The 27755-nt window shown below is 38.6% G+C and overlaps 3 protein-coding genes across 5 annotated transcripts in view; all 3 read right to left on the bottom strand.

Moving 5' to 3' along the window:
• The window catches only part of ca12 (carbonic anhydrase 12), an 84359-nt gene extending 76761 nt beyond the window's left edge, over window positions 1-7598 (bottom strand). For 2 of the 3 annotated variants that reach the window (XM_088417057.1, XM_088417060.1), the window contains exons 1-2: window positions 7474-7598; window positions 7168-7189 (exon numbers count right to left, since the gene is read on the bottom strand). The gene's annotated coding sequence lies outside the window, so the exon portion shown is untranslated. The remainder of the gene's footprint in view (window positions 1-7167; window positions 7190-7473) is intronic. The other variant, XM_088417062.1, reaches the window with a different exon arrangement.
• Window positions 7599-8910: 1312 nt separating this feature from the next.
• dapk2b (death-associated protein kinase 2b) lies at window positions 8911-27723 on the bottom strand. The gene is made up of 12 exons (XM_088416860.1): window positions 27573-27723; window positions 27095-27222; window positions 18757-18978; window positions 16627-16765; window positions 15259-15388; window positions 15121-15169; window positions 14967-14993; window positions 14748-14900; window positions 14484-14529; window positions 10174-10263; window positions 10015-10095; window positions 8911-9854 (listed from the first exon to the last, which is right to left on the bottom strand). Exons 2-12 carry the CDS (start codon window positions 27169-27171, stop codon window positions 9771-9773), a joined length of 1098 nt encoding a protein of 365 aa, XP_088272986.1. The 5' UTR covers window positions 27172-27222; window positions 27573-27723; the 3' UTR covers window positions 8911-9770.
• On the bottom strand, window positions 10451-14474 carry LOC148422491 (death-associated protein kinase 3-like). Its single transcript, XM_088416861.1, has one exon. The coding sequence runs from the start codon at window positions 12458-12460 to the stop codon at window positions 11993-11995; it is 468 nt and encodes a 155-aa protein (XP_088272987.1). The 5' UTR covers window positions 12461-14474; the 3' UTR covers window positions 10451-11992.
• Window positions 27724-27755: the final 32 nt, after the last annotated feature.

A 27755-nucleotide genomic window follows, 5' to 3' on the forward strand; every position in this document is an offset into this window, starting at 1 on the left:
TTGTCCTAAACATAGTACACAATTCTTTATGTATCTATATTCAATATCCTATTTAAAAATAAAAGATTTGTGTTCAATGGAGAGTTGTAATTTTAATACCGTGATACCGCGATATTTTTGCTCAAGGTTATCATACCTTCAGACTCTGATATCAGGGGTCATCAAACGAATTACAAATTCTTAACCCTAACGCTTTTACTGTTGAAAATAGCTAAATACTTGAAGTATCAATTTAATCTGTAGTTTATCTCTAGGGCAAGATTTTGTCACGTGTAGGATAGTTCAGCAAACAAGAACGTCTGCTGTTACATGTAAAACTCAACACTGCCCTCTACGGGCGAAGGGAATTTGACACTGTAAAGATTTCAATGTCCTTTTACAAATATTCTCATAAATATTGTTACATAAACTTTTTGATGCAAGCACTGGAAGCTACACCCTATTTTTTATTATTTGGGGGTGAAAAAGAAAAAAAAAAATCCAGTTTTGCTAGAAAGGTCTACTACCCAGACTGCACTGCATCAGCATCGCCGTTCTAGATTGTGAAACAGTCCCCCGGGGGCGAGGCTAATGGTGTGGGCGCACATGCATGCGTCCAAGGACAGCTGGCACGGCTCCCCTCACAGACAGGAAGTGACCATGAATGATAGGAAGAGCTGCATCAACAAAAAAAGGCACCTGTCTTGCGGCACGATGGAACACATCATACATTGTGCACATTCTGATACAGCTGCAATGGTACACATGCTCAACCCATGACGTGCTAGCAAACCGCAGAGAACAAAAGGGCAAGCAAACACAAACGTCACTTTAAAAGGACTTAAGTTGCGTATAAAGACAATTTATTGACCTTCACTCCTAAACAAAACACGGACTCATTGTAGAAGGATGTCTCCTGGAAGAAACTTGCCGTTCCAGAGACTTTTATTGGGAAACGTATAGAATTGACTGTACCAAAAGCCACAATGGAACATGTGCATGAGGTGAATCACGTATAAGCTTAAGATCCAGACATCATAATTCTTACTGCTTTTGATGAAAAGTACAGGCTTTTTAAAAGCCCTTGATGTGGAGGTTAAAAAGCTGCTCATTAGTGGCCCTTTTGTTAAATTTGTATAAAATCACCTCAGCCGAGAAATACAAAGAGCTAAAGAGGACTGATTGGTGGTTCTAATTGCAAAGAGCTGACCTTGGTTTGATCTCGTGCTGAGCATGAAATGATGTTGAGGCAGATCTTTTATTTATATGCTATGTATAGCAACTACCTATTTTCATGTTCGAGTTCTGCCTCGCACAATGAAACAGAACAAATTCAGAAATAAGGATGGGCAATTGAGAACAACTTAAAGATTTCTGCAAGTATCAAAACTATAATAACCAAAAATCTAACTTTTTCAGGCGGTCACAAGTAACTCCATTTTTCTTTTATGATTAAGAACAAATGAATTGGAACATTAATAATGATAATAACGTTCCTTCATCACTTTGCGCCTTACTTTTTGTGGCTTCAGTGTTTCCTGTTTTTTGTTCTCATAAGACCTAACTTTACAGCACCGCCTTCAATGTACAGCAATAAAATAAAAAAGCCTGTTAATACTCTGTTTTGTTCACTTGCAAATGACGGCACTTTTGCTTAAAACTAGGCCAATGCTCGGCATTCAGTCATGGCATTATATAAGGTCATTTTGGCAACAATTCTTCACAATTCTTACAAGCGGGTGCGCTTGTGGCTGTGAGTGAGAGAGCTGTGCGGAGACGTACACGACGATGAAAATCCAAGTGTGTTTGTGTGTGTGTGTGTATGTTTCTGTACGGCTATACTTCTGAATACCTCTGTGAGTTACAGTATTTACGGACAAAGTGAGACATTTTGGAGAAGTGAGGACGTTAGGGCTGGTCCTCACAAATTCAGTCCTCTTTTAGAGTATGGGTTTGAATTTGATTTTGAATGAGGTTAGAGTAAGGGTTAGGCAATCTCGTTATGATTAAGGTTAGGGTTAGGGGCTCGGAAATGTATTATGTCAATGGATGTCCGATGCTTGATTCTTTGATTTTTTTAACAAAAAAACTGGCAGATTAATCGATTATTAAAATCTTCATTAGTTGCAGTGACAGTTACGCCCATCTTTGGTTTAGAAGTGTACTTATTAGAAATTCTAAATCTATTATCAAATTAATAACATTATCAAAAGTGATGATAAAACAATAGGGTTTTTTTTTTATGTTTTTGTGTTTGTGTTTTTTAACATTGATCTTTACTGTACGATGTACAGTGAATGGCATGCTCCTTTTTATATTGTTTTTATATAATGGAGAATGGGCTTTCCAATGCATCATTTTCCTTTCTTTAATTCTGAGCTCTAAACACCCCCTTGCAAGTTCATATGAACACACTCTACTAAAATCTATAAAATGCTTTCTCAGTGGCCTGCAAAACTGCTATGGGCAGTTTGCAAATATGCGCTCCAATATTGGTTAATCAGATAAGCTGTCGTTGCACAAGAGACGGTCAATAACAAATCTTGTTATTTATTATTTAGAAGTTTGGTGCACGGTATATTGATGGCAGTATATCAGTGTTGTCCCTCGCTGATATTGCGATGGGAATATTGTGCTCGCCAGAGCCGCGTCTTCACTCTGCAACGCATTGATCACTGATACGGGCAGCAAGCCCACATTATGCTGCTCGGTATTCACTTTCAATTGATTTTAGAGCATAACCAAAAGATCCTTCCTCAGTCCTACATGCATTGTTATTCACAGTGGGTCTTGATGTAGACAACTCTGATGTTGCGTAGTTCATTAAAGAAATGTTTAATCTAAAGCTAAGATAGCCATCAAGCTAGTTATAGTATTATATCTGCTATACTGTTAGCTAGCAAGCCTTCAAGCTGGGTTTTGTAGCTACCCTGCTAGCTAGATAGCTACTGTAGGTTGCTAGCAAGCCAGATACTATAGCCAGCTAACAGGTTAGCTACATCGCAACCTGCTAGGAAACTAGCTAACTAGAAACAGTCGCTGGTTAGCCACTTAGCTACAAATTAGCTACATTGTAGCCTGCTAGCAAGCTAGCTCGATAGAAACAGTAGCTGGCTAGCCAGCAAGATACTCTAGAATGATCCTGTCGCCATTAGTTAGCTATATATTGTAACCGGGAAGCTACAAGATACTGTAAATAGCTAACTAGCTAACTATAAGCTGTAACTGGCTAGATAGCTAGATAATGTAGCTGGCTAGCTACATAGATAGCTACTATAGACAACTATCTTGCTGGCAAGATATTGTAGCTGGGTAGCTAACATGCTCGATACCTGTATTGTAGCTAACTAGCTAACAAACTACTTATATTGTAGCTGCCTAGCTAGATAATGTAGCTAGGTAGCTAGATACTGTATCCAACTAGCAAGTTAACTGACTTGCCTTTCCTGTTTTAAAATGAGGACTGCCATGCTAAAGGAACCAACTAATCTATCAGAGAAATCATCATTAGGGCACCATTTAAAAATAAAAAATAAAAAATGCAAAACACCATTTGTCAATTGAATGCATTGAGAAATGTGTTTCCATTTGCTGTTGACAATAGATTGCTTCTCCAATGAGATCAAGCGGGAGAAAGTTGGCATTTGAAGACATTTACAACAAGCTCATCAGCAAGCAACTAGTGAGCAGCTTGAGCAGACATGTGATGTAATGACCCTTGCGGCAAGTACAGCATAGCTCCTGTTACATGAGCTGCAGCCGACCACCGTGTCACGCTTGACTGGAAGGCATGTCATTTCGCGCCGGGTCCGTCACAATGCTACAAAAGGAGCCGACTCTGTGGGGCATGGCTCAAATATTTTCAGTCGCCAGCCCGGAGATGGACTGGATACACACAAAAGAACGGGGAAAAGATTTTTACATTATGCCCAAATCTGTGTTGGTGAGCAGAGGTTTTTTTTAAAGATAAATGTTAATCACTGCCTGAAAATGGATCATGCAAGAATTCAGAAATACGCGCCTTGGGCAAACACTGTCTGCAAGATTAGTAATTGGCCTTGTTAAACTCAACTGCCTTTGTTCTAAAAGCTGCAGAACACAACTTGCAAGGCTCACACAACCAAATGACGCCATTAGCCTCGGAGAAATTATTAACTGTTGTCCATCAGATGACTGAAAGATTTTTTTTTTTTTTTTTAAAGAGACCACGGTGACATATTAAGAGCACGACACCTAAATCTGGCCTGACTTCATTAAAGCTCATTACCAAAAATAGGGCGGCAGCCTGTAGCGTGCATGTAGGTATGAATAATGGAAGCGACCTCCAGGAGCTCATTTCCACAGAGTGATGATCATGCTCAAGTATGCCTAATGATCACACAGATAAAGTGAGAGGCCGCTATACATGATTAATGGCGCCACAGGTCTGGAGAGCGGCGCGTGGCCTTCGCTGTCACATCATCTGACGAGCCGTTCAGACACAATAAGATGCGCGTGGGAAGGGGGGGCAGGTGTCCAGGGGTGAAATGTTGACATTTAGCACGCCACAATTATTGGATGGAATTCTCAAGAGGTTACCGGATAGTTGAGACAAACACACGTGATGTATTCATGTGACGCATGAGTCTATTTCGCCAACAGGAAAAGATGAAAGATAAACCAACGTATACTCGCTTACTATGGATAATCCACATTATGTACTGTTGAAAATTGGACCATATGGACAAAAGTTCTAAGACACCAGACCATTAGGCACAAAATGCAAGTTAAAGAAGTATGGTCGGGGGCTGATACAGAGTTGCAATATCAACCTTTTCTTCATGTATTTTAATATCTGATTATATATTGCAGCTTCACCTCGCTATTCTTCTTGACATTTTTCCTTCTAAGTCAAAACAGACACAAGAAATATAAATTTTATGTTTTTACTTTTATTTTTTTAACAAAAGAAGGAAACTAAAAAAAAAGAGGAAAAAAGTTCAATCTACTTCACGGATTTTGGTTACTGTGTGTATTTTGGGAATGTAAACCCAATGATAAAATAGGGAATAGTGTAGATAAAAAAAAAAAAAAAACGAATTCACCTTGGAGATATATATATATATATATATATATATATAATTTGTTTTTTTTTGTTTTTTTTGCTACAGCTAAATTATTTCTGTTAATTCTTACAAAACATCACAATGCTTGCCAGAGTTATTAAAATCGACCAAAATGTTCTATTAGGAGATATATATATATATATATATATATATATATATATATATATATATATATATATATATATATATATATTATATATATATATTTGTTTTTGTTTTTTTTTGCTACAACTAAATTATTTCTGTTAATTCTTACAAAACGTCACAATGCTTGCCATACAGTTATTAAACTCGTCCAAAATGTCATATTAGGATTAAACTGTAATATTATTGGTGCAAAATATTTGATTAAGAAGTCTCTTTTGATCTTTTTTCCCCCATAATCTATTATCTATAGACGCCTATCCTCACAAGGTTCAAAATGCATTTTCATTGAGCATTCTGGTACAGTTAAAGATAAGGAAAACAATGTTTCAAAAATGGATTAAAAAATAATAATAAAAGGGGATAATAGCTTCTTTTTTTTATTTTAAAAACGTTCATCAGAAAATAATATTCTTCTGCTGTACTGCACAAAGTCCACGCGGTGGTGGTATTGTCAAACGGCAAGAAAAGGGCCCCCTTAAGTGACTGATAGACTAGACTAGACTAGACTAGACTAGACTAGACTAGACTACACTAGAACAGAATAGAATACCTTCATTGGCTTTGTATAGCTGATTTACAACAAAATTGGGTGGGAGCATTGCTCTGATTAGTGCATATTAAATAAATGTGAAAAATAAATAGAATACTGTAACTAGCTATCGTAATTATGTAACCACTGAACGATGTGCTATTGTATGCAATAAACTCAATAGAATAAGACCACACTTTGCATAGTTCGTTACTCAGCTTGTAAACAACATTTCCAATGTAGTACAGTGATGTGTTAACGAATTCATCCCACTAATTGAAGTTAAACCCTTGTTTTTTTTTTTAATTTAATCATTTTTGCCCCAAACTAATAATTAGAGAGAGTTTAGCCCAGATGTAGTTCTGAATGAACAAATTAGACAAAGTAGTGACACAGGATGGTAAAATGTTTCATCCGCAGCCTTTTATGTCTGGGTGAACGCACCAGTCAGTTGATCATCCAGTCATGAAGCCTTCAAGAATCCCCTCATTCCAAAAAGCTATTGGCGGTAAACCAGAGAATTGATCCCAGCATGCCAGCTGCAAGTTTGTCACATGAGTCGCATCCTGGAAGGCCCGTCGCTTCACTCTCGAGCAATGATCACATATACAAAGCGGCCTTCTCGTATGTCACTGAGGCATGGCTCAAATATTTTACAGTCACCAAGCTTGGACTGAATTCATAGAATGAACGCACACATATGAACGGAGCCAAATGCATTCTCTTATCACAGCTTGTGCCAGTAACTGTGCAGCCGTCACTTTGTTAACAAGACCTTGTGGGGCTTTAAATCGCACTGTGAGCTTGTGAATTATTGCCAGTGTATTTTTATTTTCTTTTATTGAAAAAGCGGTAAGTTTCCACTGTACTTGTGCACTGTGAACTAGTTGCTATCAAGTCATTGCAGGGCAATACATACATACACACACACACACACATACATATATATACATATATATATATATATATATATATATATATATATATATATATATATATATATATTTACACATAGTATTAGTTGGACAGCCACGTGGCAACGTAGATATGGTAGCTTTGCTCAAAAGTATTTTACAGGAAAATAATATTTTTAATAGATTAAAGAAATCCATGAGAACAGTCTTTTTTTATTATTATTATTTCCAAGATTATACTAAATCAAATAGTTGGTACAAGCTTCGTCGGAAATTATGTTAAAATGTCATCAATCGTGACTGAGTTTGGAAAATGTTTTGATTAATTAAATAAAATCTTGCTTCACTTGACAGCACTGATATATATTTTCATAAATTCAACATCACCCATAAGGATTTCAACGAGTTTTCATTATGAAGCAAGAGGCAAATATATAGACATAGCTTTGAAAAATAAATACATTAATTAAAAATAAACGTTAAATCAACGTACCTGTGTTGTTGATTATAAATCTCTAGAATTCGAAGGATTTCCAAACGAGGTTGCGGAACATACAGCAGAGAGGGGACAAAAAGTTGTTAGCATTTGAAGATGCAACGTTAGCGATAGATGTTTGTGCAGCGTGCACTATAACAGTACATTAACTAACCACATGCTAACTAGCTCATACCACTTCCAAACACGAAAAGCAAAATCAATACAGTACGTTTTTATAAAACAAGGTTGTCATTGTTAAACTGTTGGAATAAGAGAAGTTAATTAGCGCAGCTTGTTTGCTTTCTAAACACCTTTACTTACTTTTTGCTGAAGGGGTTTTAATTCCACAGGTGAAGTCTGCAACGGACGTCAATCTCTTAGCGAATTTGTGTTGTTTTTCAACAAAGGCTTCTGGCATGATACATGCGATCATTTTCTTCTCTACACATATAATCATTTAATGTTTCTTCTCCAGACGTTTGCTAATTAACGCGTGTCTCCGACATTAACTTCCCCACTTCCTGGTTGCTGTCAGTTAGTTTGCTTTTTTTTTTTCTTAAATCCCCAATCCTCATACTTTTAGCCTTTCCTTTCTAATACCAAGGTCCCTTTTTCGTTCTTTCTTTCTTTTTTTCCCCCGTTTTTAAAACGTAAAACTCCAAAACGAGAAGTCTATTTAAATACATCAAGGGACATGGATTTTTTTTTTCGGATTAAAAAATGTGTACTTTTTGTGTTGAATTACAAATATGACATTAGATTGAAAATAATGATAAAAAGTCCATTAAAAACTTTGATAATTTTTTTTAGCTGATTTAAACCGATGGAGAGAAGTGCTTGCTGAAAATAGTGAGATACGACTTTCAGTTCATATTTTGTTGTTTTTCTAAATTTTGAGGAAATGTTTGAAAATATCTTTATTTTGATGCCCTTCAATGGATCCTGTGCTGTTTGGGAAAAAAAAAAGGCCAACGCTCCTCTGCGCACATTTTAGCCATTTCCTTGGAGTATGTAAACAAAAGCATCACTCATGTGAAGACACATACAAAAGCATCACTCATGTGAAGACACATACAAAAATCTCCTCCCAGCCACCATTGTATAAAGGAGCATTCATGTTCTTACCACTTATCAGAAGCCCAATGCCAACCTGTGGATTAAACGAAACCTAATGCAGCTCTGCTTACCTTTTGTCAATGATAGCAAGGGCACTACAACTGTGGGGGAAGTGCTTGACTGTGCATGATAGTGTTTCAGACAATACAGGTAGTTTGGCTGTTGCTTGAAAGTGGCTATGGCTCTTCAACCAGCCGCATCCCCAAATCATGGAAATGGGGGCACTTATGTAATTGACCCCACTGTTATGTAAATTTCAGAAAGTATTTTGATCACTCAGGTTTTTTGGAAATACGCAGATTTTGCTCTGTTTGACACGTGAAATGTTAAGCGGAAGTATAGCAAATTTGAACATGACGTCAGTTTTTTTGTTGAGACATAATCAGGAATTTTGGCCCGACCAAGTCGTGGATGTCTCCTGCCTTCTCGGCGTGCTTGTGGCAGTGGCCTACTTTTTAGCTGCCAGACATTCAGATCAGCTCCAACAATTGCTGCAATCTCTTTCAGAGTGATTGCACAAAAACAAGGTGACTTTTGTGAGAGCAAGTGCATGCTTGGCTCAGTGAAGCAAGTCTGTCACAAATGTGATATACTAAATATAATGTCATAAAATAGATTTTAAAAAATCACGTGCACTTTCAGTAATGTCGAGGAGTTTATTTAACAATATTCCAACAAACAGTACATCGAAGTAAAACAGGTTTAAAACAGGTAAGACGTTTGGTTGATATTTATATTTACACTATAAATACATTGAAATTCCTCATAAACAATTAAGAGCTTAAACAGTAAAAAGTATTTTACATATGTATAGACTTTATATACTGTTATATCACAACTGTCATGAGCAAAGGAAGCGACTGATAATTATAACCATCATCAACCATTGTTTTCTGAAATACTTGGATATTTATGATTTAAACAGAAAAACGTGACAAAACAAGACTGTAAAAACATATTACATAATTCTAAAGAGACATATTTAAGCGTTTTAAAATTGTTATTTTCTTCGTACATGTGAAGAAACCAATGATTTCATTGCCTCGTAAAGAGGCGTTCAAGGTCCATTCTGAACCCTTATTTAAGTTAGCAAATATGGTTCCTAGCCCGATAATGGGTTAATGACACCATATTTCACTCGGTGGAAAAAAAAAAAAAAAAGAATCCAGCTGTCAGCACTAAGCAGCTGAGGGAATTTTAAGACTGCATGTCATTAGCGGAAGCTGTCTACATCAGTGACGCTAACATGAGGCAACACTGCCGCATCAGTTCCTGTCAACAATAATCTTTCTACAGCAAGTAAAAAAAAGATGCTTCTAATTAAAAATGCTATGTAACATACCAGCAGATTAGGGGACAGCGCTTGGTCGCAAAGACGAAAGAGGCGTTCAAGAGCAGCCGTTTAAATTGGCTGCTTCTGAATAAAGAGTAACAGCTGCAATGTGTGTTTGTGTGTCTCACAATAAGAACGTTGAGGACAGACATGTTTCAAGAGGCTACTTTCAGGAAGTGCTGCTTCTCTTTCTAGCCCTGGGCCGCCTCTTCAGGATTTCTATATCTTCTTCCTGGTCACTTTCACAATCCCTCTGACAGTAAACACAACATTTGAGTTAACACACATTTACTATTAACACACTATTTTAAAGAGGTAGTTGGCCCACAAATGTTCTTTACAATAACATATTATATGCAGCTCCACAAGTCCGAAGGCTGCAATGCCATCTGAACCAAAAAAGTGATGCTTACCCCATCTTGCGCCGGTAGTTTGTGACCCTTCTTCATAATCCGTGTCAAGTGGTTACAAAGAGCCACGATTCTGAATGAGAGCTGTAAATAAGAATTATGAAATTGAACTACCAATGACACAACAGCAATATGAGAATTCAATGCAGCTCCAAGCTTTACCTTCCACCTACGCCTAGCGTACTGCCTCTTGAAGTTCTCCAAGTTGACCACTGATAACCTCTTGACCATAGCTTGTCTGGTATTGTGAGGCTGCAAAGGAAATAATGACAACATGAGGGAAAAAAAAAAGAAATCAAATGTTCGAGGCCTATTTTATAACCCTGATTCACTGTTTTAATACCATCCATTTATAAATTATATATATATATATATATATATATATATATATATATATATATATATATATATATATATATATATATATATATATATATATATTTGTGTGTGTGTGTGTGTGTACCGGTACCTGTGAATGAATTTATGGACCATTAAAAACATAATATTACGTCTTTGGGATTTAATTAGTTAATTAATTTGGATAAACGATACGCAATGAACACATACTGCTTTTAAAAATATTTAATTCAAGGAATTTCAAACCAGTGGATGTTTTAACAAAGAAGTCAAAAAGTGCACATTTGTAAACACTAATAACAGATCCAATGGGTTCATTTCTACATTTTTGGAGTTTACCAAAATATAGCCAAGAAATAAATAAATAAAATTAATAAAAACATAACATCTTCAGTTAAAAAAAGTGCTCTTTCAAAATGAGGAAAATTTAACAAATAAATATCATGGCAAAAGGCACTTAAGATTGCTTGCCAAATGAAAAACATACAGTACTAAATCATAAAATGGAATGGAAAAAATATTATTCTAATGCATTCCATTGGAAAAATTGGCTTTACGCTCAGAGAAGCAATAAATAATTGATAACACAACAGTCACTGTCTTTACTTGCCAAAATGAAAAACGATCAACGTCAACCAAATGTCAATTGTGAGCCGTGCTTGCTTAATCCATGCCCAAGCTTTAGAAAAAAAGAGACCCTATCTTTCTATAAACAAAAAATGTTCTCTGTTAAATCTAGACATTTTGGACATGTTTATGCTTCAAAGCCAAGACATTTGCGGAGGAGTCTGGTCAGGAACACTTATGAAGCCTTGACCTCAACCTCATCAACATACGTAGTCGCGCCTTTGTATTTTTTTTTTAACTGGCTAGCATTTTGCTACAGTGACTAACATGAAAAATCAAAAGAAATAAATTCAATTTGTATTTACAATGGTGATTCCCTGCCACTGCCATGTAACATTAAAGTGCAAGATGAGGAAATAATCTAATTTCACTTACTTGTAATTCATGTTAATCTGAAAATGATTCCTGTATTTATTCACTAGAACAAAGCATCTTCGTTCGGATCTCACTGACGGAGACACATTGTGACACGAAGAACATACTTTTCCTTTCTTTGAGCAAAAAGTACAGCTAACATTAACTGGTGTATTCAACTGCCTTCATTTGGAAAACCGAAAATTGTAAGCGGCTTCCTGCGAGTGTAGCAGCTTTGTCTTCAGCTCAATGACAAAACAAGGTGGGAAAAAAAACTCACAAAATTACCATAGAACAAGAAAAGCCTTCCCTGGTGTCTTAAAATCAGCTACCCACACATACAGATATTTTATTTTAAAGTGAACTTACTCATCTGCCAGGTTAAAAAAAATCTTGGCCGACAAAGCACAAGCATGATTTTACCCTGATTTGAGATGTTTGAAGACCCTGTCGAGTGAATTATGAAGCAAATTCAAATCCTTTTATTTTCACTTTATAGGGACTTCAACGATAGTTCGACGTAAGGTGCGAGATGTATCTTGAGGTTTGATGGTACATTTTTAAGTAGAGCAATTCGTTGCTTACACAACCAGTTTCCAAAGCAGGTCACGAAATAAATTAAATCGAAAAGTCTCTCCTGTTATTACTTGGACTCTGTAATTGGCTTTTGATGGAGAAGTTCCCGCAGCGCGATGTCCAAACTGCTAAGCCCTCCCTGTGGATCCAGAGAGCTCAGCATCTCCTGTAGCCACTGCAGCTCCGAGTTCAGCTCCTGTCTCAGCGCATCCAGCTGAATCTGTCTCTGCTGGTACTTCCCGCTGATGCTCTCCAGGGTGGTCCCCATACCCGTCAGATCCTCCCGCAGAAGCCTCCTGGTGGCCTCCACTTTACGATACTCATAACGGACTCGAGACAGTTGCTTCCTGGTGCTTTCGTTCTGCTCTTTGTACCAGGCTTCTTTGTCGTTGTAAATGGCCAGCAATGCCTCCAGGTCACCTTGCAAGGTGCGGTGGACCCCCGCCACCTGTGACACCTCCGTCTCCATCAAACCCATGTCCTCCACCACACGGGTGAACCGTTCAAAGCTGGCGTAGGTGTTATTCGGGGTCATGCTGGAGTGGGAGTGGATGGTGTATTCCTTCAGACGTTTGGTCTTCAGCTGCTCGGATTTCTGCTCAGCAACCGGGGCGGCGGTGGCCGACGTGCGCCCGCAGGACTTCGGACACAAGGATGTAGGGAGATTGAGTCAGAGGTTGGCTCGCCATTGAAGCTCCACAACACACGCAGGGGCAATTTCCAGTAGATGTGGTTCTGTAGGATTAGTGTGTGACCCGGCAGCAAGAAGCCATGGCAGGTGAAGCGCGTCCGTTGAGTTACACGCATTTGCACAGCAAAAAACAGCAATAGCATGCGTTTCTGCAAAGTGTGTCGCCACACATTATAGGGAAACATGTACTTTACATTAATATGTTCTATGCTGCCCCAATAGTCTAATCGAAATCTTATGTCATGTTGCATTTGTGATATATGACGAGCATCAAAATCCACCCATCTCAAGGGGTGGCTATTTTGCTACTTGTGGTTGACTGAAAATGACATGACCTCTACTAAAGGCTCAGGTAACAACCAATCACGACTCAGCTTGTAAAAGTCACACGACCAAACTGCAGGAAAGATGCGAGCCATGATTGGTCATGCAAATTTGTCCAGCACAAAGAATCTCAGCACTTTAGTTCTAAGATGCATTAAAGTACATTTCTGCTAAGTAATTCAAACTACTATGCAAAAGCTTAGCCCGGCCCTTTATTATTGGTCAGGATTTTTAGACTTTCATTGATTTATTTTTATAACAACCAGTACAACCCATATTTTTGAAGTAAACTCCCATGAATAGCAGTTTCCAACAAAAACAAATATGTGCAAATTTTTTGTACAAAACTGTCATGATAAAAAGACTAATAAATAACTTTGCAGAAAGTCAAATTGCGCATTGATGTAATAACCGTGCATCAGGTTTTAAATGAGGAAAATTTTACATGACCACTTTTTTGGTGCATTTGAACAATGTAATGAATCTAATATAAGAGATGGAGCAAATTGTTTTGGTTTTACAAAAAATTAATGCAGAGGTATAAATTCAAATGTCAAAGTTTTGTGTTTTATAAATGTGTGTTCTATATATTGCATATATTTGGACACTGTCTAGAATCTGGATAAGTTTGATAATTAAGTGCAGTCTATGTTTTTACATATCATATTCTAACATATCGTTTTTCATGATAAATTAATACTTAAAGTAATAAAGCAGGTAAAGATGTCAAATTATCACAACTAATTGAAACAGAAACTGGCTTTCCTATTAATCCATGGCTCGGTTGTCTTTGGTATTTTAGTGTGACCCTATACAGGCCCAAAATACTTGTGTACAGTAAAAATTGGATGTGAATGCTAAAAGCTGAATGAAAACCTATGGACGCATGTTGAATGATGGGGAATGGCGTCATTCAAACTGTGGTAGGGATGAGTTGAAAAGTTCAAAGTCAGAATGGTAAAGATTGAATATTCGGAAGGTTGGAAAGGTGAGACTGTTGAGAAATCTTGAAGGAAAAACACATTTTAGAATTCCCCTTTAGAAATGAATGGACAATTTTGGGAAGAAAAATATTGAATGGTGGGAAAACTGAAAGTAAGGAATGAGAAAAAGAATAGTGCAAGACGCGTGAATTTTTGTAACATGTTGAAGTTCGAATGGTTTAAATCGGGTTAAAAAATGGCAGACATTGAATGGCAGAAAATAGGTGAAATACATGATATAATATTATACGTGTGAATGCTTTCGGAAATCACTCAACTACTAAACCCAGGATGTAATTTGAGTTGAAACATATTGAAAGCTTTTTCTAATATTGTGCTCCATTTGAATAGCTCAATAGGGGTGTGTATTTTAATCACCTCTAGGCAAATTACCATATACCGCTTGGATTAACTCTCATTATATTGTGCAAGTGTACCTAATAAAGTGGTTCCATTATGTTCACGCACACCTTTGATGCACTTTTGCTGGATTAACTGAAATTACATGCTGCCTTCCAGGCACATGCTTCAACACAGTCGAGTACAAGTACACACAGTACCTTAATCCAAGGATGATTGAGAGCATCGTGTATGTTCATCCGTTTCCTAAAACAAAGAAAATGCAGCTGAGTAAATACCCTTAAGCGCAAGTGATGCAAACCCCCTCAGGATCAGCTCAGCTTGACCTAACAGGTTCACTTTTCATTCGTGGAGGTGTAACACAATGGGAAACACATGTGAAAAATAAGAACAAGATGTCGGCGGGTTCAATCTCAAGTTTTCTATTGTTACATACTGTATGTCGAGAGGGGCCATTGTTGTACCTCGTGTCTTTCACCAGCAGCTGTCTGATGAAGCTCTTGGCCAGCTCGCTCGTGTTGCTGAAGAACTCCTCGTCAAAATCGTAGCTCATGGCTGAGATGTTCCCTAATGTTTCTTGCTTTGTGTCGCCGAGGAAAGGCGACGCGCCGCTCAAGCTGAAAGAGAAAATACAGCGACTGAGGATCGTCTCTTTTGGTTACTTTTCAATTTGTTGAACTTACAGGATATACGTGATAACTCCAATGCTCCTGTGAGAAGACAGTACAAGGAAAGGTCACATTCTGCTAACCTTCTTTCCGCCATTTACAGCCAGCCAAGTAAACGGATCTTTAACGTCTACAGACGCCAATGGCAGTGAATGAGTTCAATACTCACCACATATCAGCCTCAAGCCCCAGGGTCTCATAGTTTACTATCTCCGGAGCTGGAAAACAAAATACCACCACCACATCATAAACATCAACCGACTTTTTTTGTTTATTGTAGAAAACCCTTAAGAAAAAAAAAAATTACCAACAAACTCAGGGGTTCCAAAAATGTTTTTAAAATCTGCTCCATCTTCTATCTTGTGCGCTAATCCAAAGTCGATGATTTTAATGCGGGGAAGATGAACATTCCTGTCCAGGAGCATTATGTTTTCAGGCTAAAACAAACAAAAAACAGAAATAGTGGTCAAGACAATCCTCTCGAGTGTTGGTGATAATACACAAAATGATAACAACACTAAATACCTTATCCAAGAAGCCTCCAGTGTAAGCATTCAAAAAACAATGCAGTGGTTACTTCCATATAAACATATTAGTAGTGATTCATAACTCTTTCAGGGAAACAACTGAAAATTCTATATTTTAGCCCTAAACAATCATGGTGTGATTATTAGATTGCGATTCCTTGCAGTTTTATCATTTCATTTTCAGCAGATTCCAAAAATTCACAGCATGGGGGCTTGTATTTTTCTTATTGCAAATATTCAGTTTTTCCAACATTTCTGTTTTTTTTTTCCACCCAAAATGTTCTCATTCATTCCCAATTAGATCAATTTTCCCCAAAGGGTTGTTAAGCATTCACACAGCAGTAGAACAGCGCCTGACGAATGACGGACCAGAAAGAAGAAAAAAAGTCAAGCGTCTTCCTTTAGTTGTGGTGGAAGGTTGGGCAATAATACACCGCCGGACTGACGGACCGACGATTACAAGTTCGTCTGGCTTGAAAAAAATGACGGACCAATGATGACGGAAAGGAGGCGGGGCTCTGACGAGTGACGGACCAGCAAAAAAAATATAAGTCGCCCACCTCTGCATGTTTTATAAGTTTTCATTAGTTTTATTTGTAATTTGTGACACGCTAATTGCTCTCATTGGTTAAGACAGATAAAATCGTGACATCTGCGACTCTGTCTCTGTCGAGCAGTCATTTCACAAAATTAAATATGATATTGTTTGATAAGATGCACATTTACAGTTTGTGAAAATTCACTGTAATAATTATATTTTTCCAGTACTTTGGTGGTCGAACATTGTCCATGGTCCCTGGTCTATTCTATTACAAATACAAAACCTCCAGCTCATTCACTGAACCTCAGAAAGGATTTTCATCATCTGAAAATTTCCACGCCTCACCAAAAATTACACATAAATTCCCATGTCGTAGCTGTAAGACGGTCTGCGTGTAGCGTGGGCGACATTGCTCTTTGAAACAGATGTGATAACCTTGTGGTGTTCCTATCAGTGAGACTGGACCTCTGCCTCCGAAAACAGGAAGGAAGTGCGGTTCACAATAACCTGACAGGTCTTACGTCAACCATATTTCACATTAGATCCTGCTTCAGTGTAGATACAACAACCACTTTTTCCCCGTATGAGATTTGTGAATATTTGTTACCTTTAGGTCAAAATGTGCAATTCGCTTGGAGTGGAGGTACTGGACGCCCTCGAGGATCTGCTTGATAAACTGAGTGGCCTCCTCTTCACAAAGGGACTCCTTGCGAGCCAGAAAATCGAACAGCTCTCCGCCAGAAACGCTGTGACACACACAAGCGCGCACACACACACACGCTCAGTGAGTCATGCAGCAGGCTCTCAAACATTATCTGAGTGTGCTCTCAGGATCGGGATGCGCTCAATTAGAATGCCTGGGATTGTTTTGGCAACAACACTGGCCCTTCTTGCAGCGAGATTCCAACGTTTTATGAAAAGAATTGATGAAAAGCGCCACATGCAAAGTGTTCTATAAGTAGCTGGCCGCATGCCAGCAAAGGCACGTTGAAAACATGACGTAGTAAGTGACGCATTTTAACGTCACGCGGGCTGCCAAAAGTTGTCAGATGCTAAATTGAGCATTCACGGTTAGTTTCTAATCAGGAGTTCCGTGTTCCCGTGGAGCCAAACGGGGCCCCTCTTCACTAAGGGCTCTATTCAAAATCAGCAATATTGATTCTGTGACAGCCATTCAGGGCACAGGAATGAGAGCAAACAACAAACAAGGACACAGAAACTCACTGAACAAACTGACAACCTTTTGGCAAACAGGTATTGGAAATGTCAGAATAGGCTTGGAGTTGGTTTTATCAAGTGAGTTGCAAAGGCCAGTGATACTGGTACTCCGCATGTTAAAAACATACTTTTGTATACTGTACGTTATTGCCGTTAAAGTGTTATGGACTAAAGTAAGTGTGAATCAGCTGTTGGGAAAAAAAAAACCTTTCCAAAACTTTCCAAAAATCTTGTCAAAGGTATCCCACAAGGTTCAAGCTTGGGTCCAGTTCTGTTTTGTCTCTAAGTAAATGATCTAAAATCTGTATGCCAAGGCTGTAAGGACATTACGTATGCAGGTGATACGGTAATTTTTGTAAAGGGCAAAAACCATTTTGATGCAGCTGCACAGCTTAAAAAAACAGAACAATAAAAAAAAAAAAAAAAAAGTTACTAGCTAACAGGCAGCTCCGCTCTCATGTTTACTCTGGAACATTGGTGAAGCAGCACCTGTAAGTGATGTTAATGACACTTTATATCTGTAATGTACATATATAACATTTTGTACATGTGAACCAAATGTAGTTGTTGTTTGTTGACCAGAAATGATCAGGCACCACACTTTTACAGATTTAGTCTAATTAGTAGTTAGTCTAATTAGTAGTTAGTCTAATTATTATTATTATTATTATTATTATTATTAGTAGTAGTAGTAGTAGTAGTAGTAGTAGTAGTAGTGATTAACCTGGGCAACAAATGTCATCACTTACTGAAAAGATTATGTTTTAAGTGCTATGCAGGAACGAAAATGAAATTTAGAGCATCTGCAGACAAACTAATAATTAAAAACACATCTAAATAACAACAAATAACTAACAAGTGCCTAAAATTAGTGTTATTATTTAGGACTGCTGGCTTGCATATAGAATCCATCACAGCTAATCCTATACAGTTTTAGATCACCTACAACGTTGAGGTCCTCTTAGAGGAGCTGAACTGAGCTTTTGTGAGGTTTGCATCGTTTTTGCGCAATGTGCTAAAATCTTCTGTGATGTCAAGCAAGGATACATTACATTTTTCCCCCTACAAAAGCAAAACACAACTACAATGAATCTCATGATGACTAGCTTTTAAATCCTACGCTATGTGCTGACATCCCATGTGGCTGAATTTGAATTACTCAACACTTAAGGGCATTCCAGTTTAGAGTTTCCATTCATTGATTTTTTTTTTCTCACAAATCACATGATTGCTGTGAGTTGCTATCAGCAAACATCAATTTAAAAAAATGAAATGAATTGAAACGCGATCAAGCCTTCATTTGCTGTCTTCACTTTTCTATTTGTAATCTCTTCTTTGAGGCCGTCACAGAACAAATCCAATAGTTTAGAACTGATAAGGATTTGGAGTGAGAAGACTAACACAATCACCCCAAACGACTTTGCTTCAGATCTCGTCAGGCATCATAAAACTTGAATAAAGTTAATGTCTCAAAGTCCGAAATAGCCCTTGAAAAATGTGAGTCGTGTGGAGGACTCACAGCTCCAGGATGAGCACCACGTCCGTGCGGTTCTCGTAGACATCATGAAGGGCCACCACGTTGGGGTGCTGGATCTGCTGCAGGATGTCCACCTCCCTCGCGATCTCCTCGCGCCTCACGCCGCGTCTGCTGGCCCGACTCTGGCGTTTCTTGACGAACTTGGCCGCGTACTCCAGGCCTGTGCTCTTCTCTGTGCAGCGCTTGACCACTGCAAATTGACCACTGTAGAAACAGAATAATTGCAGTTTTGGCTTTTTTTGACGGCATCAATGTATCAATGCTATTAGCAGAAACTTCTAGCTTTAAATGATCAATCCTTGTATACGTATGTTCCATGTCATCACACTGATTGATTCCCAACTGTCTATTCTTGAATTTTATCTTGCTTTACAGTATGTGGATGTTTTTTTGTTTTTTGTTTTCTGTGTGTTGTCATTATCAGCTAATCTGCCCAAATGTAAAGTGATGGCAATACTGAAACTGTTTTTTTTACTAAAAAATACAGCATGTGACTAGAGCGATCAAATTAATTGATAAGTAATCAGTAAATCGAAAATGATTATAATCATTGTTGATGTGCTTATTTAGTTGTGAAATATACAATAGAATAATCTATTCTAAACATTTTTGTTGTTGTTTGAAGTTTATCATTATAATTTTTTCTCCAATCAGATTTCAGCTTCTGTGTGTTGCTATATATTCTCAAGATCTTCAGACTCAGGCCCTGTACAACCGAAACAAATCAATAGGTTTTAAAAATATTTTTTTTACAAATTAGAACCAATCAGATTTCAGTTTGCAACTGCTGGTGCCTGCTCACAGCAACTAGTTGAAGCAGAGAGTAGATATGATGACCATGTGCAACTATACATTACTGGAAATACATTTTTGAGGCGGATTCCTCACGCCTCATCAAAAGATCACTATACCACTGCACCTTACAAATCCTGCACAGTGCAGGAAAACTGCTAAATACATAATATTTTGCACTATCATTCTCTAATAGACACAGTTTCTTCCACTCCATCGACTTCATAATATGCTCACAATCTAAGTCTATTTGTTTATTAGTGGTTCATTATTGCTGCCCTTATTGCTGTATTACTGTTGTTGTTGTTTTTTTGTTTTGTTTTGTTTTGTTGCCTACTTTCTTATTTGCTCGATTGTGGAGTGTGGTCTGCTCAGGGAAGTGAACAGAATAAGAGGACACTTGTTTACCGGGTCAAAATTTATTTGACTACCTTCACAGTGGTGTTATTAGATAAAAGAATTGTGAACTGTTATGTTAAGATATTTGCAGTTGATATTACTTTTTGATGGTTTGTAAAACCGTGATGTAATTGAGGTGGTTTTAAGAGGTGGATTAAGTTGAAGGCTTGGATCCAAAACGATTAGTCCACCACTAAATAACTAAACAACATTTTCCCCCGAAAAACGCAACCCTCAAGTGTCAACAGGATATAACTGTGGGTGAAGGCAAATGTCTGGAAGGAAGTTCCGAGTAAAATATTGTAGTACGATCTATCACTTCCCGTTTGAGAACAATCACTTCAAGCCGCAAGTGAGGGCCAAGCTGCTGTCCTCCTACTTGAGCAAGCTTCCTGCAAAGTATCAAACAATTCTCATCCTAAAGATTTCACAACAAAGTGGGCTTGGTCTTTTAGTGGGTCATGATGTTTCTCATCAAGCACGTCCTTCACATTCCATCACATTTAATAAGCAGTATATGGCCAGTCTGTCTGCATTTTTTCTAATATTGGGCAATGGTTAAGATCATAAACTTAAAACTCCTTTGTGACACACTTCCTGTGAACAGAGCAGACAGGAGCGTCCATCTTTGATAGGCAGGAGATGGAGCATCCAGCACAGATGAAATATGTCACCTACATTGCAGGAAAAAAAACAGTGAGCTCATTGTGAATGCAAAATGCCAATCAAAGGTTACATTCTTATATTCATACTGTATTCAGTATCATCACTTTATTCTGCTATTTTTAGCCAAGAATGTGGCATTCCCAGAAGCCTAGAACGCAGCATTAGTGCAACTAAGCACATGCTGTTCCTTTTTTTAGGGCCAGGCCATCATTATTGTAAATGAGAAATGGCTTTCAATAGATCTACCTGGTTAAAGAAAATAAATTAACAAATAAAACTGTTGAACCTATTCATTGCCAGCCCAGTTAATGGATTTTTGGCATGCGTAGCTGTCAAAGGCAGCCAGCCCAGCAAAAATGGATATTTGACATCTATGGCCGTCAACGGCAGTGACAGAGTTAAACGTGGGTACTTGACCAGTTAAAAACTCAACAGCCCTCATGCATGCACTTCGAAAGTGAACGTGAACTATTTTCATTTTATTTTGTAATATGTTCTGTCCAATCCCAACACAGTATTGCGATTGATAGTGTTTGTGGACTACAAATTAAGCAACTAAATCCACCTGTTTTCTTCTATCTCAGAGGGTGGCCATTTTGCCACTAGCGTTGGAATGAAAATGACATCACAATTGCTCAGGGCTCAGTCAACCAATCGTGGCTTAGTTTGTGCTTATCTGACACATAAATGTAGTGTTGATTTCTAAATGATTTGTTTTTCTTAGCAGTCTCTGGTGGGCATGACTATCACGTGGCATCTAGGGACTGAGCTACAGGAATTTTGCCTAGCAACAAGTGGCGGTGCAAAAATATCATGAAACGAATACAAATAATTTCTGCCCTTGCTACAGTTTACTTAATGGCTTTAGGAAACTGAGGTACATTACATGGCCTGCCTTTGTTTAGGCTGTTCATGATACTTGTGTATCCGTGAGAAGCTATCATCCTTGCGTCCACTGTTATCATGGTTATCTGCTGAATGTTGAGCTAAGAATAACATGTCCAGCACCTGTCATCTCTTCACTGTTACATGTAAGAAGAATGTCTGCAGAGCTGGGGGGGAGATACATCAACCAAACCACTATGCGCTAATGGTAGATTAAAAGTTGTTTATTATCACTGGTAACTTCATAACCTCTTCACTGTTTCGGCATGTGTGGGACGGTGCTTTGCTGGATTTCAAAATTAGACACACCCTTTGTCCAAAATTGAATCACTTGTGGGGGCAGGCGAGCAAATTCACATCGGGGACTTCATCGAGACTCATTCTTTGGCATCTGACAGAAAAGATGGTTGCTTTTAACCCAGTTTTTTTCCATGTGGTTTTCACTCTGTATCCTTCAAATGGACAGCCTCAAACTAAGTGGCCACCAGTCAAATTTCACCCAAAAAAACAAGACAACAAAATATTGGAAGATGGAGGGGCGTTCACTCACATGCTGTTGGCGAGATTATATTAGTTACTAAATTTGAAGTGCAATTCATGTCAAACAATGCCGACAACTTGACCTGATGACATTATCCACTAAGATCAAGAAAAAACTGGTAGAAAACTTAGGAACAATTGATTTTCCTAAAAGGCACATTCAGTTGATTTCATGTGATTTCATCACATGCTCACTGTCACGCCCGCAAAGACAAGACTGTGATCAAATTCCGGATGAAAGAATTGAGGAAGAGGACAGGGTGTAGAATCTAAGTGTGTGAGGAGACAGATGAAAGAACATAAATTCCGGAATACTCCATCTGGTTGTTCTATTTACAGGAAATTTCTGGCCCTGAGACACAAGTCAAAAATTGGCGCCGTTCTAGACTAAGACAAGAGCATGCATGTACTTGTTGAATTATCCCTGCAAAAAATGCTAGGGCGGCAATTGTTACGTGCTGTGGGTCAGAATGAATGGTTGTTCGAAACTGTGTGCCCTGTGATTGGCTGGCAACAGGTCCAGGGCGTCCCCCGCCTACTGCCCGAAAACTGCTGGGATAGGCACCAACAAGCCAGCATCCCTAAAGAGCATAAGTGGCTACAGATAACAGAAGTATGAAAGGATGGATGTTTTAACCCAACCTGCATAAAAAAATGACCCTGTTTTTGAATTAAATTTATAACCTAAAAATAGTGGGTCAAATGAAGAATCCACATCCTCAAAACAATAACCCTACTGTTTCGCAAAAATAATCCTATTTGTTTCCAAAAGGGACAGGTCGCTTTTTTGGGTCACACAGACCCAACAATCTAAAAGCAGACCATCTTTTCCGGTGAATTAAACACAACAATCTAAAAATGATTGGCTCAAAACAACCCAATTCAGGTTAAAGTAGACCGATCTACAAAATAAGCCAATTTGAGACAACTTTCTGGGTTTTTTTGCACAAAATAATCCATACAACTGGTCACTTGCTTTGTACCGGTCAGTTTGTTTTCAACTTTTTTCAACTGTTTTTAAGAGTGTGATTACAGTTATCATTATTATCATCAATATTGGTATTATATGGCTTTTATAGGAGCCTACGTTATACTTAGTCAGTCTTCTTCTCAAATTTTTGTCTAGGGTGCACTTTATTTTTTTTTTAAAGTAACCACCTTAAATGGTTCTGCTTGAGTAAGAGGTCACTTCCGGGAGGCGGGTCCCTGTGCGAATCTGCTGACAGCTATGGGAGGACCGCTGTCGGACTTGAACTCAGGAATGAGCAAAAGGTCAACGCGGAGTTCCCTCAATCGGGCTGCAGTTTCGTAAACACATTCCTCATGCAGCAGGAAAGGCTCCTCAATGGACTACGTGTTCTGGATGACCCCCTTGAACATTGTGTAAATCCTCTTTTCTATTTACCATTTTCCTGTCACTACAACATCTCAAGCGTTGAAGTCACGTCCTGCAACCTCAGCGGAGATTTTTCTTGAAGACTGAAAACATTTCTCTTGGCTGCCCGTTGGCCTTGTTTTATTAGGTCAGGAACTATGCAGTGAGTGAAAAATCATAAAATATACTGACACGTTTGTTTTCACAATGAGCTCTCAGTAAAACCAATGTTTTGTATCCCACATCCAGCCAGCAGCCACAACATTATATACTCTTGCAGGGAAAAAAAATCCAACACCAGAGCTCTATGGAAAATGATGGTACTGGGCTTATTCCATCAAAAATACCTAATATATCAAAATATATCTAATAATATGAAATTATTTCAACCAAGAATACATTACAAAACTCATGTGTTAACATTCTCCACAGCTTAAACTTAAAATTGCGCAAATGTCCATTTCCTTCCCAATAGTTCCCATGTGGCTCAATATTTTTGTCTGAGTAAAAACGTGGATACCAGAGGCTCTATATGTGTTGTTGGGAAAGAAAGGAAGTCTTCTTATATTTGGAAACAAAAGCCCATCCTGTGTTAGCCTGTCAACATGCTAAAAATACTAGAAAAAAATATATAGGATTCTTTGCCCAAATATGGTCAGTCGTCTATTCTTTTCATTTTATATTTTTTCTTGTCTGCACTGTTTCTAGAACTGTGTGTGAGACTTTGTCATCCAATTAGATTTCAGCCTATATATATAAAGAGAGAGAGAGAGAGAGAGCGAGAGAGAAAACTAGGCTGATGTAGTTTTGAGTTACTGATGAAAACGCAAATTTGAAAGAGATGTCCCTTTCGCGATTTCCATGAAAACAGCCTTTTAAGGTTTCAACTTTCAGTTCCCAGTAGCCAAAAGGTTCAAATTGTAATTGGAGCGTATGAAAATAAAGGATTAGTAAATGATGTGAACCATTGAAAGACGAAACGTTAAACGCATTTTCTCCAAACTTGGGATTTCAAACTGGCAACATTGAAATTGCTGTCATTTTCAATTTTTGAGCCAACTCCGTGTAATATATATCCTTCTGAAGGAAATTAAGTGTAGAGTTAGACTAGCCACTTCATGCTTCACATTCAAGTGCTTCTGATTAAAAAAATTTAAAAATAAAAAAACACCCTCCCATTATGCCCCTTGCTGTTTGATGCCATCTTATTTATTACGTACATATGACAATTAGACATTTTGGTAGATATTAGCAAGAATGCACATCTGTTTTTGACAGACTATACAAAATGACTGGATTTGGCCCATGAGTAATGTACACCATATATAGTAATTAATAAATGCCTGTTACTTTTGAGCATGGGTATTGAGTATGTGAGTTTCACTGTAACCAAGTCTTCCCATATCCAAATAATCAGGAAAAAACACCCAAAACAACCAAATAATACAGTACAAATCCAATCTAAATCTCATTACCAAAGAATGGACCTCCAAAATAATGAATCCATTGACAATCTAAGCGCTCTGAATGCAGAATTCCATCATAAGCATGACAAGAAGGATAAGTTGGCATCCTACTATCACATAATGAGGCCGAATTAGAGAAAAGACTATTCAAACAGGCCGCTCGGTGACGCTAAATTGTCCTTCAGTGTGATTGGGTGCGTGAATGGCTGTTTGTCTCTGTGTGCCCTGCAATTGGCTGGCAACCAGTTCAGGGTGTCCTCTGCCTACCGCTCGAAGTCACCTGGGATAGGCACCAGCAAGCCTGCGCCCCTAGTGAGGATAAGCGGCTCTGGAAAATGGATGCGTGGATGGATGGATATATTCAAACAACTCCCAGTTTCTTTCCAGTTGACCCAGTGTGCTAGGTGTGACAATAGACAGCAGATATTGGGTCAAAAGGAATATTTGGACTACTGGTGATACGCTGAGAGGCTTTTCCTCTCCCGCCCGCTTCGTCTGTCAGCAGGGAAGATTTCCGTCCGTGCAAAATGAACTCGCAGGTTCCTCACACAGGACCGCACGATAGTCAAGTTCGCGTTGGCATAGCGGGCCTGCCAAAGTCTCATTCGCGCAAGGAAGCTCCACCCTCTGGTGGAGCTCGTTCACATGAGGTCGCTCATCAAATCGTGACTTGTTTTGCTTTTGCCCTTAAGACCTGCTGTCGCTGAAATGCAAGCAACACTCCCAACTTTTACAGACCTGCTGCTTACGCACACACATTCTCACAAATCATTTGTTCACATTCACACACACATGCCCAGAAACACAAACACGAGCGCGCTTGGTTACACAAATATGCTTACGCATAAATATGCACGCACAATTTTCAAATTCTCTGCTTATGCACTCACACAAATATACTCACTCTCACACTTGGACTATGATACTCTCACATTCACAGTACACATGTAATTATATTATTACATGGAGTCAACCTTTTCACGCTCTTTCACAGAACTCACACAACACTCTTTCACACAAATACGCATTTTCAGATTACTTAAGAAGTTTCACTCAATGATACTCTCATATGTACTCTCACACACATAGACTCAAACATTCACAGATTCTATCACATGACAAAGATTTTTTTTTGGTCCTCTCACACATACTCAGACTTTCACACATAGCTTCACGTATTCACAAAAGAAAAAACACATTTTCACATACTCAAGGAGACTTGAGGACTCAGGACTGTTTTTCCTAAAAATTTATTATTTGCTCGATTATGTTATGTAGTCTGCTCGGGTAGCAAACAATAAGAATTTCACTGTGTGGTATTGTACTATACACGTGACAATAAAATCTCTTTGAGTCTTTTCACACTCACAATGCTACTCTCACAACTACGCTCACACATAGACTCAAACTTTCACATGTTCTCTTTCAGACAAAACACGTTTCCATTCTCAAAGAGACCATTAGGCTCAATGATCCTCTCATACAAATTCTCACACATAGACTCAGACTTTCACACATGCACACCCACATTTTCACACACTCAACTCACTCAATAATACTCTCACACACACTCATTTTCACAGGGATGACACAAATTTTCAAGCTCAACAAGACTGTCACGCAGACAATCATATTCTCACACTTTTACACACACACTTAACATGTTTATATTTTGGCATCCTAAAAACTGTCACATCCACAGTGACACTCTCATACACATACACTTTACTTCACACACTCAACATTGCCCATACACACATTTTCATTTTCATGTACTCAGATACACTCACAATGATGTTCTCACATACTTAGACTCAGTTTTAGACACTCTTTCACACACACTCACGCAACAGAAATTTTACTGTCCTCAAGACTGTCACAGTGATACTCTCACACATGTACAATCACAGAATCACTACCACGCACTCATTCAAAGACATGACACACACACATGCACGCACATACACTTTTTTACATACAATGACAGACAAGCTTGTGCACACACACTCATGCCCAAACCAATTATCACTCACAGACACACATCTATACACACTAACTCCTAAAACACTCATTCTTAAACACGCTTACGCGTGCGCACGCACACATCTACACTCAGTTACACAAACACACACCCGGCTGCAGCAGTACGTCTCGGGCTGAATACCACTAGTAAACTAAAGGGTTTGCGTGCACTCACCTTCCTAATTCCTCCCCGATGTCATAGAAGTCCTCCACAGCCTGCTGCTTGAAAAGTGCCATGCCAGGTGTCCTCATTGATATGGATGATCTCCTCCACACAGCGCGTGCGCCACAAAATCCACTTTCCTGCACACAACACATACACAGAGGAGTGACTGCTGTTGGTCTGTCACAGTGCATGTCCCAGCTTGCTTCCAGAAGCATTCCATTTCAGAGCCGGACCTACTTTCACTACATCTTGGAATAAATTATGCTGAAATGTCTCTGGCTGAATGAGCATCCAATTCACAAAGTGCCAAGTGTGGTTAGTGTAACAATGCTAAATCAGGGCAGAGAATGTTGCAGGATTATGAAGCACAAAAGGAGCTTTTGGGATAATTAGGGCAGGTTAGGCAAAGTTCTGCTCCTGTTGGGACAATATTTGCTTTGTAAATATGAGGGAAAGGTGTAGGTGCTGATAAGGTATTGAAATGTACCTTGTGTGAGATGCTGATGTCCTCAATGGAAAATGTGTCCTCTGTCCTCACTCAGCCTTGTTGTTGTGTCTTGTGTCACCGCATGGCAGCAACATCACACTTTTGTTTGAACTCAAGTCCCTCCCACTGATGCCTCCTCTTTACGAAAGGGCCCCACCAGAGGCGTGCTATCAATAACTCCAA

This window comes from Hippichthys cyanospilos, chromosome 6, assembly GCF_059441005.1.
Source record: "Hippichthys cyanospilos isolate Australia breed blue-spotted pipefish chromosome 6, RoL_Hcya_1.0, whole genome shotgun sequence".
Lineage (NCBI taxonomy): Eukaryota > Metazoa > Chordata > Actinopteri > Syngnathiformes > Syngnathidae > Hippichthys > Hippichthys cyanospilos.

Bases quoted from the DNA above. Each gene is read 5' to 3' on its own strand.
- LOC148422491 (XM_088416861.1), bottom strand. From the start codon at position 12,460: ATGACCCCGAATAACACCTACGCCAGCTTTGAACGGTTCACCCGTGTG.
- dapk2b (XM_088416860.1), bottom strand. From the start codon at position 27,171: ATGAGGACACCTGGCATGGCACTTTTCAAGCAGCAGGCTGTGGAGGAC. The intron at 15,170-15,258 runs GTAATTTTTTTT...TTTGTTTTCCAG, and splicing joins TGGAACCCCTGAGTTTGTTG to CTCCGGAGATAGTAAACTAT. The intron at 14,901-14,966 runs GTAAGTTCAACA...TTTCTCTTTCAG, and splicing joins GGAGTTATCACGTATATCCT to CTTGAGCGGCGCGTCGCCTT.